Source organism: Pavona decussata, unplaced genomic scaffold (assembly GCF_977016875.1).
Source record: "Pavona decussata unplaced genomic scaffold, jaPavDecu1.1 SCAFFOLD_175, whole genome shotgun sequence".
NCBI classification, from domain to species: Eukaryota; Metazoa; Cnidaria; class Anthozoa; order Scleractinia; family Agariciidae; genus Pavona; species Pavona decussata.
In genome coordinates this window covers 3,139,340-3,157,421 of record NW_028145586.1, presented here as the reverse complement: position 1 = coordinate 3,157,421, position 18,082 = coordinate 3,139,340, and the positions used below count along the sequence as shown (strand labels likewise).

The 18,082-nt window shown below is 36.3% G+C and overlaps 4 protein-coding genes across 6 annotated transcripts in view; 3 read left to right on the top strand and 1 right to left on the bottom strand.

The window, feature by feature from the left end:
- LOC146463685 (uncharacterized) overlaps positions 1–18,082 on the bottom strand; it is a 73,770-nt gene that overhangs the window by 14,254 nt on the left and 41,434 nt on the right. The gene's annotated exons all lie outside the window — the stretch shown is intronic.
- Positions 1–18,082, top strand: part of LOC146463687 (uncharacterized) — a 58,239-nt gene that overhangs the window by 18,107 nt on the left and 22,050 nt on the right. The window lies entirely within an intron of this gene.
- LOC146463690 (putative skeletal organic matrix protein 5) lies at positions 2,606–9,126 on the top strand. Its single transcript, XM_085084357.1, has 4 exons — positions 2,606–2,852; positions 5,724–5,769; positions 7,300–7,429; positions 8,401–9,126. The coding sequence occupies exons 1-4, from the start codon at positions 2,606–2,608 to the stop codon at positions 8,917–8,919; spliced, it is 942 nt and encodes a 313-aa protein (XP_084940483.1). The 3' UTR covers positions 8,920–9,126.
- LOC146463689 (uncharacterized) lies at positions 12,382–17,603 on the top strand. Its single transcript, XM_085084356.1, has 5 exons — positions 12,382–12,684; positions 14,193–14,241; positions 15,017–15,062; positions 16,014–16,143; positions 17,085–17,603. The coding sequence occupies exons 1-5, from the start codon at positions 12,382–12,384 to the stop codon at positions 17,601–17,603; spliced, it is 1,047 nt and encodes a 348-aa protein (XP_084940482.1).

Genomic DNA, 18,082 nt, shown 5'->3' with positions numbered 1-18,082 from the left:
ATGATGCTTTGCACTTAAAATTTTTACCCTGATCATCGCTTCAGTCGCTCAAGAAGTTCTTTTAACGTGCTTTTTTAGCTCTAATGATAGCCTTTTTGTCCTTTTTACAGTTCAATATGTCGGACCTCATTTTAATTGCAAACACAATGTTTATCTTAAATTTTGCTGTTTGCTATCTAAATGGAAAAGAATCGTTTATAGTTGTTGTCCTGTACACAGAATAATATATTGGAGACGTTTTTATTGGAAAATAATAAAGGTTTGGTCGTCATTGTTAACCTGCTGAGTCATGTCTCGTATCCAGTGGTAAGTTTTTCTAAAGTTAATAAGAACAACTGCTCTAAACTGCAACAAGCACATACGATCATACAAATGTGGAAAGATGTTGAGAGGTACCGAAGTGGAATCCTTTAACTCTTTCTCTTGATTGCTAATTATTCAAGTTGCTTTCTTATCATAATTAAGTTTATTGTAAGCACAGTTAAAACGAGAGATTAAGCTTGTCTCCCACCTTTGCGCACCATTTTCATATGTTTGTCTTTATAATGCTAATTGCTGTGAAGATATCCGCAATTTCAACTTTAATTGTTCTTTCTAATCAACACATGGGAAAGAAAAATTAATTCAAACCATGTATAAAGAATATATCATGAAAGCAGTCGCGACTTGCTAACAAAGCTTTTAAACAACCGCGAGAAAGAAAGGAAAGGAGAAATTTAATAACATTTCGAGATATAATCAAGTCGAGAAACTTCAAAATGCTTAGCAAAGAAATTGTGAACTTTTTCTGAAAAAACGATACATTTCAAGTTTATATTAGTCTAAATATGCATCACAGACGTAAACCTTCGTGTTATTTACTACAAAGAGGTTTATCATGAACGACATATGAATCTTTATAAGTTTATCAACATTTTGTGGTCGTGGTTGTTTTCTCTTACAAACTGATCTCAAACTCTGTTTGGTAAACACGTGTTATCTACAAACTACACAACAATTGGAAGAAAACGAGTGTTTGAAGCGGTGTAAATAAAACAATACATGTAAGTAATACAATTAGTTTGTTTACGTGATAACAAGAGATTAACTCTTAGTGATAACTTACCAAATTTAGCTCAAAAGCTTACATTCAATCAGTCTCTCTTTTTCTGCTGTTTTGAACCGAACTTTTGTCTACTGTCGAATAAGCTGTTCACAACTTTTCTAATGTTCAAGAATGAACAACGTAGCAAGCAAAACAAAGTCGCAAACCGCTGAAATTCTCCGAGAAACAAGGAAAGCGAGATGTCGCGAACACCACTGCATGTACGCTTGCCGAATGATAGCCGCGAAAAAAGGCGCCGAAATATAAGCTCCCTCCAAGCTCTCGTTATCAACTTTCCTCGCTCGTTTCCAGGCTACCACAAATGGAAAAATTACATCTATTCTAGCCACGAAGGAGTCAGAATGACAGAATGGAAGGAAACTGTCGATGACATTAGCAAGAGCACACATCCAAACTTCATAAACGAGTTTTTTATTACAATTAGCAAAACTTTCATATCTTGCCTTCGCTGCATCTTAAGTGCCTTTCAGAATTGCATTTTCTTTCATCGTATTTATTTCTTCCTCAGAAAGATCAAGAAATCGCAAGGCGACCATTTTGAAAATTACTCATTCTCGCTATAGTCACCTCACACCAGGTGATTCAAGCAGGATATGACACAATCCTCGACCAATGAGGTCAATAGAATCTTTATAATCACCAGAGTATAATATTATGCTAACACAAGAAAACTTTAGGATCTAATTAAAATTGACATTTTTCGGACGGTTCTTGTTTTTCTCTGATAATAACCTGAGTAATTATACCAAAACAATTATCTGCCTGAGGCTCAGCAAATATTGAGGAATATTCCCCTCGACAATTCACCAATAATTATTTATATTAAAACGTTAAAATAAACGAAGAGAGAAAGAAAGAAAGCCCACCCTTCCCAACTTTTCATGGATAATAAAACAATAACTGAGGAGACCTAATTAATATAAGCTTCATAGTTTCCTTTATGTCTCCTTGCCATTGCTAAATCTATTTCTATTATTTCTTGTTTTCATTATATTTGTGGTGTGGCGAAATAAATAAACTTAATAATATAAAAAAAATAATAAAAATAAGTAATAAAACTTTATTCAAATATCACCTATATAAAAAGCATCACAAAAATACAATCATATTTTCCTCGAAACATGGATAGTTTAATGTAATAATAATAATAATAATAATAATAATAATAATAATAATAATAAGGGTGTTCACCTTTAGAATTACTTGTCCGCAGTCTCCATTTACAGTTATCGAAGTGTTTGTACACAGTTGATTGTAAGGGCGGAGTGATGATCCTTGACAGTTCGTAGTTTGTGCTGTAGAAAAACTAATGAAAGTCTTTCAGATGAGCAGCTTGCTGACTCATAGCTAACCAATGAAAAAGAAGCCTGTTAAATTACTTTCAAGCCACTTACAAAGCACTAGACATTATTAAAGTTTGTTGGAAGCGCATGTTAAGTGTTCGTTCTCAGTTTTGCATCTTCTAAAACTTTCATTGATTCATTTGTACTGCACTGCACAATGATTCGCTTATTTCTCTCGTTGACCATAATATCCATCGTGATCGTCAGCATTTGGTGTTCGAATGGTTATACTGTTCATAACAGCTTACTAACAGGCCATGTGTTTAAGACTGTTGAATCCATCGACTGGCTTCAGTGCGTTGAGGAGTGCCACATACATGACGAGTGCATTTCCTACAACTATTTTTCACCTGAAAAAGTCTGTGAGCTGAATAACTTTGGCTATGATAGCCAGTGCGATGCGGGTAACAATCTTATCAGAGCCACTGGATGCATTCACCATGTACTCGACATATCAGAGGTAAATTACAAATGCAAATATGGGTTGTTATCGATGTTTATTGCACGATTAGGTGATAAAGACAGTATTATGCCTTACATTCGGGGGAATCAACAAAAAAAGTTCAACAAAAAACGATTTTCTTTTTCTAGTTGCCACTGAATTAAATTCAAGCGAAGTAAAGGATTGTTACGTAAGGTCATACACCATTAGCTCAGATGCTTTTAAATAAAAGGGCAAAACAAATTTAGGAACCAGATTTCGTCCCCATATACCAAGCTACTGTTGGCTTTTTAAAAGTATTTATCGCGCTCAGGGCATCGATTTTGTACCTCGGAAAAAAACAAAAGATATTAAGTTCTAACTCTGTCTTTAATAACAATTAAAACCGAATATTTGAGACGAATCAGGCCTTCTGAACACAGAATTACAGTAAGACACTTGCAGTTACATCTCCGAGAAAGATGACCGACCGGTGAATTTTTTTACTACATACGAAATATTTCTTGAAACAATATTTGTCATTCTCGTAACTCATAAAGTGTGCGAAAGTGTAAACGGTCTCGAGTCCAAAGTCGATAGCTAATACAACGAACGAGTTTAACAGGACAGGTGGTTCAGTTTACAAAACAAAATGGAAACGTACATATTGAATTGCAAAGTTGATCCTATGACTAGGCTTATCAGAAAAAGGCTAAACTTTCGAAAGTTTGTGCGTTTTTTGAAATTTCAAGGGATTTCTATCGTCACCATTTTTTTGAGATAAGTGATTGTATCATCGAAATATACGAAAAATAAAAAGAAAACTTAATCGCGACAACAAACGGTCTAGGCATTAGTTACCTTTACCAAGAAGGATGTCACAAATGATTATTCACTCCGCAAATCTCCCTGTAGATGTTAAGGTAGATGACAGGTGTGTGCGGAAGTTCCTTTGCTTTTTCTTTCTTTCCTTTTTTCTTTTCATTTTTCCCTTCCTGGTTTCCGTGGTAGATTATTAAAATTGCTAAGAATGGTGTAGTTTGCTACCCTGCTCTCCGAGTAGAGCTCTATTAGCAGGGTAGTTTGTTGACCAGTGATCAGTACCGAGCGTTTTCGCAATCAGTCAACAATTTATTAATATCGCGACGAGGAGGTAGTCTCTTCGCCTCGTTTCGAAATTCGCTCGAATTTTCATACAAAAATATCTTGCACTGCTGAAAATCTAATGCTCGATTCACACCAAGTCTTAAACACATTTAAAAGCTGTTTAGTTAAACACAGTTTAAAATTGTTTCCTTCATAAAAGCTGCTTTCGGATTTTTGTCCTTTACAGACTTAGCACAAATGGAGGCATAAGTTAAAATCAGGGAACAAGATTCCGTTCTCTACAACTTTCTACAACTTACATTTTCAGCTAAAACGTCCGAACAAATCAAACTATATTAGCTTACACATGGGAACACAGGAGACAACATTTGAAGTATTTTGCTGAAATGTTCTTGTTGGTGCCCCTGTCAAATCCCTGTCTCCTTTCACTTTTTCATTCGTCTGATTTGCGGGAAAAGGAAAAGAAAGGAAAAGCTGGTGAAGGGTCAAATGATAAAGAAAGTGAGTGCCTGACAACAGTATTATCTGCAGAAACCTTCCTGTTGTAATTCTATGACCTAGTATTGCGGAACACTGGCTGGGAGCAAAAAGTTTATAATCCTTAGTATACCGTATTGATTTTACCTTTTTCAAATATATTTACTTATATTTTTCCGATTGAATAGATATCTCAGCGACCTAATCTCTTTTGCATGGACACAGGGAAAAGATACCAAGTGAGGCTGCATATCCGTGTAAGCTCTTGAACGGATTCATGCATTTGACAGCTACCAAAAATCACACCAGAGTATAATAATTTCCAACCTAATTTCAAATTTTTCTGGAAAACGTGAAATATTATTTCTGTGTCGGACAAAACAGAATTTGATTATCGCATTTTCTCGTTTTTAAAATTCCCGGGCACGGCCATTTTAGATTTCACGACGTAATACGGTCACTCAATTGTTTCACGCAAAATTAAAAGAACTTCTGGTAACTGACAATAGCGGCAACAGTATGACCTCATAACATCCAAATGGCGGCGCAAGGAAAATTTACAAGCGAAAATAGGCGATGATAAACCTAATTTTTAGCACACTTGAGTGTTATTTCTACTTTTTAAGCGAAGAGTTAAATTTGTACATTATTTTCAACAATTCAAAGGCAATTTATTCTCAACGTGGAGGCTTTCTTTAACAAAAGCGAACAACAAATCTATTTGAACCATATTATGCATACTACAACTACCAGTCCGTAAAGGATATACTTTGTTTGTAGTCAGTCAAAACAAATTTGTTTTCTTGTAAAACGGGTATACGGAAATGATTAAGGAAAACGTCTTAACAATAACGTGACAAACAAAGATATTTTTCTAAACTCTTTCCTACTTCCATTATGTTTAATTTCCAAATAAATAGTTCGTGTTTCTCGAAAAGATTAACGTTCTGCAATAAAGGCATACCCTGAAAAGTAAATTAAAATTCAGTTTTAAATTTTTTTACTACAACAACGCTATAATTGCAGACTAATGTTTACAAAGTAATATATTTTTAGTTCTTTTTTTCATTTACATTTTGGTAACGAAGGTATATATTTATTTACGTTTTCTAATCCCACAATAGATTTCAAAGAAACACGCCTTACTGAAGATAGGATTTTGTTGAAATGATTTGTGGCAAAAATTCAATTGGCTCGGTCTATCAGTTTCCGGCTTTTGATATTAAAGCTAGGCTTGGACGCTTTTCTTCAATATCTGATTTCTTTACAGGACCCGATTCTTTTGCATCCTGCAGAGATATTTACCTGAAAAACAAGTGAGTTAGATAACTTTTAGTCGGCTGCTAATAGGACTTTGTAAGAGGATGATACAGTGTTTATTTTCGTAACTAAGCCGCGACTTATTCACTGACTCTGCCAACAACGCCTTTTTTGACTCCCCAAAGAAGGAGAGAATTCAAATGATTTGGTCTTGTCACTCCCGTTGTCTGTGTCAAACTGGTTTTTATAGCGCATGGATCAATTTCGTTGACCTTGACACTCCCTCCCCCTTGACAACCCACCACCCTTACCCCCATGCCATCCTCTTAGTTTAGGAATAGAGACTAATAATTTCTTGAAAAGAAAAGCTCTAAGGCAGGCTCATGGAAGAGCTTCAGTTTCCTTGGTCGTTCTGTTTCTGTTTCAACGGAAAGCGACACAAAATATACGAAGGAGCCATATATGACAAGGAGAATCCTCAGCTAGCAGGCGTCAGGGTAGGCCAAGGATGACTTTGCGTTGGATATGAGATGATTATAGAAAACTCGGCGTCACACGCCTTGTTGGCTATCTATTTAACAAATAAAGAACCCTCGACTGTGCTCTGTTCTGTTGTAAAGCACGCAGGAAGCGGCTAGAGCACGAAAAAAAGGGTAGGGGGAAACACGAGACGTAGTCGAGTGTTTTTCCCTACTTCTTGAGTGCTCTAGCCGCTTCCTAAGTGCTTTACAACAGAACAGAGCACAGTCGAGGCTTCTTTATTTGTTTTATGATAAAGAATTCTTTTATTCCCCCCCCGCATTCTCACTCATTTTCAAAACCAACTTCATTTTCCGAACGAACAGATCTGGCGTAGTTGACATGTTTGCAAATCTCTGTTTGTTTACATTTCTTCTTGCCTCTGTGTTTTAGTCGCTAACTTCTTCGGAAACTTCACTTTCAATCACCGTGTTATTTGTACTGTTTTTTACCTTGTATGCGCACAGGATGGTCTATGTCCATTAAAGCTAAGACCTCGTTTACGTTTTCTAGGTTATAAAAGACGTCTGGATTGAAAAATTATAATAATAATAATAAATAAATAAAACCGAGAGAGAAGTCCAGGAATTTCACAAACGAGCTGATGGCGTAAAATCGTTGCTCCGTGCATCTGAACTCTGATAAAGCACGCTGTTTCAACCAATCAGCGCGCGCGTTATATCGAAATTTTATTATAACATCTCATATCCAACGCACGCTCGTGGAGTAATTGTTAATTGAAACTGACATTAAGTTATAAACATGCAATGTTGCATTAACTATGGAATTGATAAAGGACGTTACGTCAGGCTCGATAGTTTTTAAAGATGCAATTTTTAGAGAAGGGGAGAGATCGAGTTAAGTTAATAATAATAATAAGAAGAAGAAGAAGAAGAAGAAGAAGAAGAAGAAGAAGAAGAAGAAGAAGAAGAACAAGAACAAGAACAAGAACAAGAAGAACAACAACAACAACAACAACAATAATAACAATAATAAATATAATGATACCATAATTTAATATTTAAGAGGTAAATCTGTAGCTTACTTTCATTTCAATCTCCATTCAGATCTCGAGAGAATAAAGCTTACATGCTGCAAACTGACATTGGAAGAATCCCTGTGTACTGTCACATGACCGGAATTGATGGGTGCGGAGATGGAGGATGGACGCTGGTCATGAAAATTGATGGCAACAAGGTAAAATCAACAACAGGTTGTGGTTTTCACCAATCCATCCTTGGACCGTAACTGATGTTATTTTTTATAAGTGAAAGTAACAAAAACAACAACAACAACAACACTACAGAGGATAAGGAGCATGCTACATCTCCACGGTAAGAACAATAACCTGGGGTCATGGGGCAGACTGCATTCGTTCTCAGTGCCCACGGTTTTCTTGGTCATTGGTTTCATGAATAAACCGCGACGGTTCTGGGAATTCCTCACCATGTCACAGCCCCAGGCCCCAGGTATGGTGACCACTGCTTTAATAAACCCAAACTCCACACTACACACTGTCAAAAGACCTCCTTAACAAATTAAAACTGACGTTCCATTCAGTGCGATTGACGCAACAAGTAACGGGATTCAGCAAATAGGCCTTATCACGGTTTTCGACGCCATTTTGACGAGTAGGGAAACAGGCTTGAAATAACAGTGTTTGTATGGAAATCCGATGTCAAATAATTTTCATAAAACATCGCTGCTGAAAAATTGATGAATTGGAAACTTTTAACACTAGGAAAAGGATTTTAGGAAAAAAAAATGGAGGGATGTAACTGTGCCAGAGAGCGTCCAGACGTGTTTTGAACTTTCCCTTCCTTTGTCTGTAAAACGAACTAGCCGTGAACTGCCACTAAAAATAGTTCGCGGGAAAAAATACAGGAAAATGTATGGAAAGTTCAAAACATGACTAGACGCTTTCTGGCACAGTTACCTCCCTCCAATTTGTTTCTTAAAATACTTTTCCTAATGCCAAAAGTTTCCAATTCATGAATTTTTCAGCAGCGATGTTTTAAGAAAATTATTTGACTTAGGATTTCCATACAAACACTGTTATTTCAAGCCTGTTTCCCTACTCGTCAAAATGGCGTCGAAACGGTGATAAGGCCTATTAATAAGGCTTTTTGAAACATTTCTAAGCGGTGGCTTCGTGTTTTCTTTTGTAGTCAACGTTTCACTACGATTCCAAATTCTGGAGCAACAAAACCGAGTTCAATCGTCCTGGAGGTAAGACGGGGTTTGACAACCAGGAAACTAAGTTACCGACTTACTGGAACACAAACTTCTCCGGGATCTGTCTCGGCATGAGCATTGGGAATCAACCTGTCAAGTTCTTGGTCATCAGAAAGAATGGCGCTTCACTGTACTCTCTGATCGCTGATGGCCGCTATCGAGCAACCTCTCTGGGTCGAGATAAGTGGAAGGCATTGATTGGCTCTGAAGCATCTTTGCAGCCCAACTGTAACAAAGAAGGGTTCAACGCAGTTGGTTCGAATAAATTTTCGAAAGCACGAATCGGTATAATTAGCAACAATCAATACCACTGCGGTACCTGCGACTCCAGAATTGGTTTTGGTACCGGAGGAAGACATGATGACACCAACACGTGTGGTAATGAGGCTACCTATAAACCAGATAACGGAGACAAGCACATTAAAACCATGGGATACATATTAGTGAAATAAAAAAGGAAAATGATGGTGGTGGTTCGTTCTAAAAGAACTGATACGAGAAAAACTAAATAATAAATCTAGCAACTAACAAACAAACAGCAACAACAGGCTTTATTACCAAAGTTAAACTTAATTTACAGCATAAATATATTAATACAAAAAAAGGTAACATTTACTCAGAATAACTAATCGAGCTGAGTAAAATTAAATAATGTTTAAATATAGAAGGTAGCTGTTGTAGTTAAATTTAGACTGAACAGGATAAGGACTTGTTTGTTTGTTGTGGTATAATAAAGGCATAAAAAAAAGCGGAGATAGGAATATACACTCTTTATGTTTAATGTTTATACTAAGTTTGTGGACAGCGAGTATCATGAGTAAAGCCAACTCCAAGACAGGCAACCCCTCAGGAAATATTTATTACAATCGTGTTGACGATGCCCATTTTCAGCTTTGCTATCGGCCTTTATTCAGGCTCGAATTATCTGCTTGATAATGTTGCTCGAAACATCAAAACATCTCAACCTATGTACATGATATACATGATCAGAAATTTAGTTAACCTATCTAGAGAATAAAAGGTAAATACTAACTACAGAAATAATTCCATGCGAGCTTTGCTTATATCCTTCCCGTGACTTCTATTTGGTAACAAGCCGCCATGGCAGTACAAGGTGTTCAAAGGGGTTGTTCTGGGTCACTGGAAGGGAGGAGAAACCAAGCGCCCCATGATGGTTTGCGCTTAACATTTTACCCTGCTCATCGCTTCAGTCGCAAAAGAACTTCTTCCAACGAGCTTTTTCAATCACCGAATTGACAGAGATGAAACTACTTAAAGGTTAATTTTAAGGCTTTCTGTGGATCTTTATTGCATAATGCCCATACAACCTGTGTCTTTAGCTCTAATGATAGCCTTTTTGTCCTTCTTTCGGTTCAATATTTCGGACCTCGTTTTATTCAACCCACAATTTTTTTCTTTAATTTTGCTGTTTGATATCTCGAAGGAAAAAAATCGTTTATAGTTGTTGTCCTGTGCACAGAATAATATATTGGAGACGTTTTTATTAGAAAATAATTATACAGGTTTGGCCATCATTGTTAACCTGCTGAGTCATGTCTCGTATCCAGTGGTAAGTTTTGCTAAAATTAATAAGAGCAACTGCTTTAAACTGAAACAAGCACATACGATCATACAAATGTGGAAAGATGTTCGAGAGGTACTGAAGTGGAATCCTTTAACTCTTTCTCTTGATTGCTAATTATTCAAGTTGCTTTCTTATCATAATTAAGTTTATTGTAAGCACAGTTAAAACGATAGATTAAGCTTGTCTCCCACCTTTGCGCACCATTTTCTTATGTTTGTCTTTATAATGCTAATTGCTGTGAAGATATCCGCAATTTTGACTTTAATTGTTCTTTCTAATCAACACATGGCAAAGGAAAATTAATTCAAACGATGTATAAAGAATATATCATAAAAGCAGTCGCGACTTGCTAACAAAGCTTTTAAACAACCGCGAGAAAGAAAGGAAAGAAGAAATTTAATAACACTTCGAGATCTAATCAAGTCAAGAGACTTCAAAATCCTTAGCAAAGAAATTGTGAACTTTTTCTGAAAAAACGATGCATTTCACGTTTATATTCGTCTAAATATGCATCACAGACGTAAACCTTCGTGTTATTTACTACAAAAAGGTTTATCATGAACGACATATGAATCTTTATAAGTTTATCAACATTTTGTGGTCGCGGTTGTTTTCCCTTACAAACTGATCTCAAACTCTGTTTGGTAAACACGTGTTATCTACAAACTACACAACAATTGGAAGAAAACGAGTGTTTGAAGCGGTGTACATAAAACAAAACATGTAAGTAATACAATTAGTTTGATTACGTGATAACAAGAGATTAACTCTTGGTGATAACTCACCAAATTTAGCTCAAAGCTTACACTCATTCAGTCTCTCTTTTTCTGCTGTTTTGAACCGAACCACAAATGTAGTTTTGTCTACTGTCGAATAAGCTGTTCACAACTTTTCTACAGTTGAAGAATGAACAACGTAGCAAGCAAAACAATGTCGCAAACCGCTTAAATTCTCCGAGAAACAAGGAAAGCGAGATGTCGCGAACACCACTACATGTACGCTAGCCGAATGATAGCCGCGAAAAAAGGCGCCGAAATATAAGCTCCCTCCAAGCTCTCGTTATCAACTTTCCTCGCTCGTTTCCAGGCTACCACAAATGGAAAAATTACATCTATTTTAGCCATGAAGGAATCAGAATGACAGAATGGAAGGAAACTGTCGATGACATCAGCAAGAGCACACATTCAAACCTCATAAACGAGTTTTTTTTATTACAATTAGCAAACTTTCATATCTTGCCTTCGTTGCATCTTAAGTGCCTTTCAGAATTGCATTTTCTTTCATCGTATTTATTTCTTCCTCAGAAAGATCAACAAATCGCAAGGCGACCATTTTGAAAATTAGTCATTCGCGCTACAGTCACCTCACGCCAGGTGATTCAAGCAGGATATGACACAATCCTCGACCAACGAGGTCAATAGAATCTCTATAATCACCTGAGTATAATATGATGCTAACACAAGAAAACTTTAGGATCTAATTAAAATTGACATTTTTCGGACGGTTCTTGTTTTTCTCTGATAATAACCTGAGTAATTATACCAAAACAATTATTTGCCTGCGGCTCAGCAAATATTGGGGAATATTCCCCCCGACAATTCACCAATAATTATTGATATTAAAACGTTAAAATAAACGAAGAGAGAAAGAAAGAAAGCCCACCCTTCCCAACTTTTCATGGATAATAAATTAATAACTGAAGATACCTAATTAATATAAGCTTCATAGTTTCCTTTATGTCTCCTCGCCATTGTTATATCCATTTCTATTATTTCTTGTTTTCATTATATTTGTGGTGTGGCAAAATAAATAAACTTAATAATGTAAAGAAAATAATAATAAAAATGAGTAATAAAAACTTTGTTCAAATATCACCTATATAAAAAGCATCACAAAAATACAATCATATTTTCCTCGAAACATGGATAGTTTAATGTAATAATAATAATAATAATAACAATAATAATAATAATAATAATAATAATAATAATAATAATAATAATAATAAGTGTGTTCACCTTTAGAATTACTCGTCCGCAGTCTCCATTTACAGTTATCGAAGTGCTTTTACACAGTTGATTGTAAGGGCGGAGTGATGATCCTTGACAGTTTGTAGTTTGTGCTGTAGAAAAACTAATGAAAGTCTTTCAGATGAGCAGCTTGCTGACTTAAATAGCTGACCAATAAAAAAGAAGCCTGTTGAATTATTTTCAAGCCACTTACAAAGCGCTAGACATTATTAAAGTTTGTTGGAAGCGCATGTTAAGTGTTCGTTCTCAGTTTTGTATCTTCTAAAACTTTCATTGATTCATTTGTACCATATTGCACAATGATTCGCTTATTTCTCTCGTTGACCATAATATCCATCGTGATCGTCAGCATTTGGTGTTCGAATGGTTATACTGTTCATAACAGCTTACTCACAGGCCATGTGTTTAAGACTGTTGAAACCATCGACTGGCTTCAGTGCGTTGAGGAGTGCCACATACATGACGAGTGCATTTCCTACAACTATTTTCCACCTGAAAAAGTCTGTGAGCTGAATAACTTTGGCTATGATAACCAGTGCGATGCGGGTAGCAATCTTATCAGAGCCACTGGATGGATTCACCATGTACTCGACATATCAGAGGTAAATTACACAGGCAGATATGGGTTGTTATCGATATTTATTGCACGATTAGGCGAAAAAGACAGTATTATGCCTTACATTCTGGGGAATCACCAAAAAAAGTTTAACAAAAAACAAATTTCTTTTTCTAGTTGCCACTGAATTAAATTCAAGCGGAGTGAAGGATTGTTACGCAAGGTCATACACCATTAGCTCAGATGCTTTTAAATGAAAGGGCAAAACAAATTTAGGAACGAGATTTTGTTCCCATACACCGAGCTACTGTTGGCTTTTTGAAAGTATTTTTCGCGCTCAGGGCATCGATTTTGTACCTCGGAAAAAAACAAAAGATCTTAATTTCTAACTCTGTCTTTAATCACAATTAAAACCGAATATTTGAGACGACTCAGGCCTTCTGAACACAGAATTACAGTAAGACACTCCGAGAAAGATGATCGACCGGTGAATTGTTTTTCTATATACGAAATATTTCCTGAAACAATATTTGTCATTCTCGTAACTCATAAAGTGTGCGAAAGTGTAAACGGTCTCGAGTCCAAAGTCGATCGCTAATACAACGAACGAGTTTAACAGGACAGGTGGTTCAGTTTACAAAACAAACTGGAATCGTGCATATTGAATTGCAAAGTTGATCCTATGACTAGGCTTATCAGAAAAAGACTAAACTTTCGAAAGTTAGCGCGTTTTTTTGAAATTTCAAGGGATTTCTATCGTTATCATTTTTTTGAGATTAGTGATTGTATCATCAAAATATACGAAAAAGAAAAAGAAAACATAATCGCGACAACAAACGGTCTAGGAATTAATTACCTTTTACCAAGAAGGATGTCACAAATGATTATTTACCCGCAAATCTCCCTGTAGATGTTAAGGTAGATGACAGGTGCGTGCGGAAGTTCCTTTCGTTTTTCTTTCTTTTATTTTTTCTTTTCATTTTTCCCTTCTTGGTTTCCGTGGTAGATTATTAAAATTGCTAAGAATGGTGTAGCTTGCTACCCGCACCTGTGAGCAGAGCTCTATTAGCAGGGCAGTTTGTTGACCAGTGATCAGTACCAAGCGTTTTCACAATCAGTCAACAATTTATTAATATCACGACGAGAAGGTAGTCTCCTTGACTCGTTTCGAAATTCGCTCGAATTTTCATACAAAAATATTTTACACTGCTGAAAATCTAATGCCCGATTCACACCAAGTCTTAAACACATTTAAAAGCTGTTTAGTTAAATACAGTTTAAAATTGTTTCCTTCATAAAAGCTGCTTTCGGATTTTTGTCCTTTACAGACTTAGCACAAATGGAAGCATAAGTTAAAATCAGGGAACAAGATTCCCTTCCCTACAACTTTCTGCAACTTACATTTTCAGCTAAAACATCCGAACAAATCAAACTATATTAGCTTACACATGGGAACACAGGAGACAACATTTTAAGTATTTTGCTTCAGTGTTGTTGTTGGTGCCCCTGTCAAATCCCTGTCTCCTGTCACTTTTTCATTCGTCTTATTTGCAGGAAAAGGAAAGGAAAAGAAAAGCTGGTGAAGGGTCAAATGGTAAAGAAAGTGAGTGTCTAACAACAGTATTATCTGCAGAAACCTTCCCTGTTGGAATTGTATGACCTATTATTAAGAAACACTGGCTGGGAGCAAAACGTTTATAATCCTTAGTATACCGTATTGATACGGTATACTTTTTAAGCTAACAGTTAAATTTAGACATTATTTTCAACAATTCAAGGTCAATTTGTTGTCAACGTGGAGGCTTTCTTTAACAAAAGCGGACAACAAATCTATATGAACCATACTACTACTACCAGTCCGAAAAGGATATACTTAGTTTGTAGTCAGTCAAAACAAATTTGTTTTTCTTGCAAAACGCGAATACGGAAATGATTAAGAAAAACATCTTAACAATAACGTGATACTGATACAAAGATATTTTTCTAAACTCTTTCCTATCTCCATTTTGTTTAATTTCCAAAGAAAAAGTTCGTGTTTCTCGACAAAATTAACGCTCTGTAAAAACGCTGAAAAGGAAATTAAAATTCAGTTTTAAACTTTTTACTACGACAACGCTATAGTTCCAGACTAAAGTTGAGAAAGTACATGTAATCTATTTTTAGTTCTTTTTTTTTTTCATTCGGGTAACGAAGATATATATTTGTTCACGTTTTCTAATCCCACAATAGATTTCAAAGAAACACGCCTTAGTGAAGAAAGGATTTTCTTTAAGAAATGATTTGTGGCAAAAATTAAATTGGCTCGGTCTATCACTTTCCGGCTGTAGATATTAAATCTAGGCTCTGATTTTAGTCTTCAATATCTCATTTCTTTACAGGTCCCGATTTTTTTTCATCCTGCAGAGATATTTACCTGGAAAACAAGTAAGTTAAATGGCTTTTAGACGGCTGCTAATAGAACTTTGCACGAGGATAATACAATGTTTATTTTCGTAAGCCGTGACTTGTCCACCTATGAACAAAGCCTCTTTTGACTCCCCAAAGAAGGAGAGAAAGAGATGTCGCCGTAATTCAAATGTTTGGTCTCCCGTTTTCTGTGTCAAACTGGATTTTATAGCGCATGGATCAATTTTGTTGACCTTGACACCCCCTCCCCTTTGACAACCCGCCACCTCCACCCCTATAGCGCATGGATCAATTTACCTTGACAACCCCCACTCCCACCCCCGTGCCATCCTCTTAGTTTACGAATAGAGACTAATAATTTCTCGAAAAGAAAAGCTCTAACGCAAACTCATGGAAGAGCTTCAGTTTTCTTGGTCGTTTCTGTTTGCCTCTGATATTTTTATCAACGGAAAGGGACACAAAATATACGAAGGAGACATTAGTGACCAGGAGATTCCTCAGCTAGCAGGCGTCAGGGTAGGCCAAGGATGACTTTGCGTTGGATATGAGATGATTATAGAAAACTCGGCGTCACGCGCCTTGTTGGCTATCTACCATCTCATATCCAACGCGCGCTCGTGGAGTAATTGTCAATTGAAATTGACATAAAGTTATAAACATGCAATGTTGCATTAACTATGGAATTGATAAAGGACGTTACGTCAGGCTCAATAGTTTTTAAAGATGCAATTTTTAGAGAAGGGGAGAGATCCGGAGTTAAAAACATCAGTCATCATCGAAGGAATTAAAATACATAATCATTACTTTATCACTGATAAAATAATAATTATAATTATAATAATAATAATAATAATATTAATGATAATAATAATAATAATAATAATAATAATAATAATAACAATAATAATACCATAATTTAATATTTAAGAGGTAAATCTGTAGCTAACTTTCATTTCAATCTCCATTCAGATCTCGAGAGAATAAAGCTTACATGCTGCAAACTGACATTGGAAGAATCCCTGTTTACTGTCACATGACCGGAATTGATGGGTGCGGAGATGGAGGATGGACGCTGGTCATGAAAATTGATGGTAACAAGGTAAAATCAACAGCAGGTTGTGGTTTTCCATCAATCCATCCTTGGACCTTAAGTGATATTATTTTTTGTAAGTGAAAGTAACAAAAACAACAACAACAACAACAAAACACTACAGATGACAAGGAACATGCTACAGCTCCACGGTAAGAACGATAACCTGGGGCCATGGGGCAGACTGCATTCGTTCCCAGTGCCCACGGTTTTCTTGGTCATTGGTTTAATGAATAAACCGCGACGGTTCTAGGAATTCATTAGCATGTCACAGCCCAAGGCCCCAGGTATGGTGACCACTGCTTTAATAAACCCAAACTCCACACTACACACTGTCAAAAGAACTCCTTAACAAATTTAAACTGACGTTCAATTTAGTGCGATTGACGCAACAAGTAACGGGATTCAGCAAATAGGGAAACAGGCTTGAAATAACAGTGTTTGTATGGAAATCCGATGTCAAATAATTTTCATAAAACATCGCTGCTGAAAAATTCATCAATTGGAAACTTTTAGCACTAGGAAAAGGATTTTAGGAAAAAAAATTGGAGGGATGTAACTGTGCCAGAAAGCGTCCAGTCGTGTTTTGAACTTTCCATACATTTGTCTGTAAAGCGAACCAGCCGTGAACTGCTACTAAAAATAGTTCGCGGGAAAAAAATACAGGAAAATGTATGGAAAGTTCAAAACATGACTGGACGCTTTCTGGCACAGTTACCTCCCTCCATTTTTTTTCTTAAAATTCTTTTCGTAATGCCAAAAGTTTCCAATTCATGAATTTTTCAGCAGCGATGTTTTATAAAAATTATTTGACATAGGATTTCCATACAAACACTGTTATTTCAAGCCTGTTTGCCTACTCGTCAAAATGGCGTCGAAACCGTGATAAGACCTATTAATAAGGCTTTTTGAAACATTTCTAAGCGGTGACTTCGTGTTTTCTTTTGTAGTCAACGTTTCACTACGATTCCAAATTCTGGAGCAACAAAACCGAGTTCAATCGTCCTGGAGGTAAGACGGGGTTTGACAACCAGGAAACCAAGTTACCGACTTACTGGAACACGAACTTCTCCGGGATCTGTCTCGGCATGAGGACTGGGAATCAACCTGTCAAGTTCTTGGTCATCAGAAAGAATGGCGCTTCACTGTACTCTTTGATCGCTGATGACCGCTATCGAGCAACCTCTCTGGGTCGAGATAAGTGGAAGGCATTGATTGGCTCTGAAGCATCTTTGCAGCCCAACTGTAACAAAGAAAGGTTCAACGCAGTTGGTTCGAATAAATTTTCGAAAGCAAGAATCGGTATTATTAGCAACGGTCAATACAACTGCCGTAGCTGCAACTCCAGAATTGGTTTTGGTACCGGAGGAAAACATGATGACACCAACACGTGTGGTAATGAGGCTACCTATAAACCAGATAACGGAGAGAAGCACATTAAAACCATGGGATACATATTAGTGAAATAAAGAGGAAAACGATGGTGGTGGTTCCGTCTAAAAGAACTGAGAAGAGAAAAACTAAATAATAAATCTAGCCACTAACAAACAAACAGCAACAACAGGCTTTGTTACCAAAGTTAAACTTAATTTACAGCATAAATATATTAATACAAAAAAAGGTAACATTTGCTCAGAATAACTTATCGAGCTGAGTAAAATTAAATAATGTTTAAATATAGAAGGTAGCTGTGGTAGTTAAATTTAGACTGAACAGGATAAGGACTTTTGTTTGTTTGTTGTGTTTTAATAAAGACATAAAAAAATAAATGCGGAGATAGGAATATACACTCTTCATGTTTAATGTTTATACTAAGTTTGTGGACAGCGAGTATCATGAGTAAAGCCAACTCCAAGACAGGCAACCCCTCAGGAAATATTTATTACAATCGTGTTGACGATGCTCATTTTCATCTTTGCTATCGGCCTTTATTCAGGCTCGAATTATC

Excerpts from the sequence above, each read along its gene's own strand:
- LOC146463690 (XM_085084357.1), top strand. The coding sequence starts at position 2,606 with ATGATTCGCTTATTTCTCTCGTTGACCATAATATCCATCGTGATCGTC. Across the intron at positions 2,853-5,723 it reads TGATAGCCAGTGCGATGCGG|GACCCGATTCTTTTGCATCC; the intron begins GTAACAATCTTA and ends ATTTCTTTACAG. Across the intron at positions 5,770-7,299 it reads GATATTTACCTGAAAAACAA|ATCTCGAGAGAATAAAGCTT; the intron begins GTGAGTTAGATA and ends ATCTCCATTCAG.
- LOC146463689 (XM_085084356.1), top strand. The coding sequence starts at position 12,382 with ATGATTCGCTTATTTCTCTCGTTGACCATAATATCCATCGTGATCGTC. Across the intron at positions 14,242-15,016 it reads AGGGTCAAATGGTAAAGAAA|GTCCCGATTTTTTTTCATCC; the intron begins GTGAGTGTCTAA and ends ATTTCTTTACAG. Across the intron at positions 16,144-17,084 it reads TGAAAATTGATGGTAACAAG|TCAACGTTTCACTACGATTC; the intron begins GTAAAATCAACA and ends TTTCTTTTGTAG.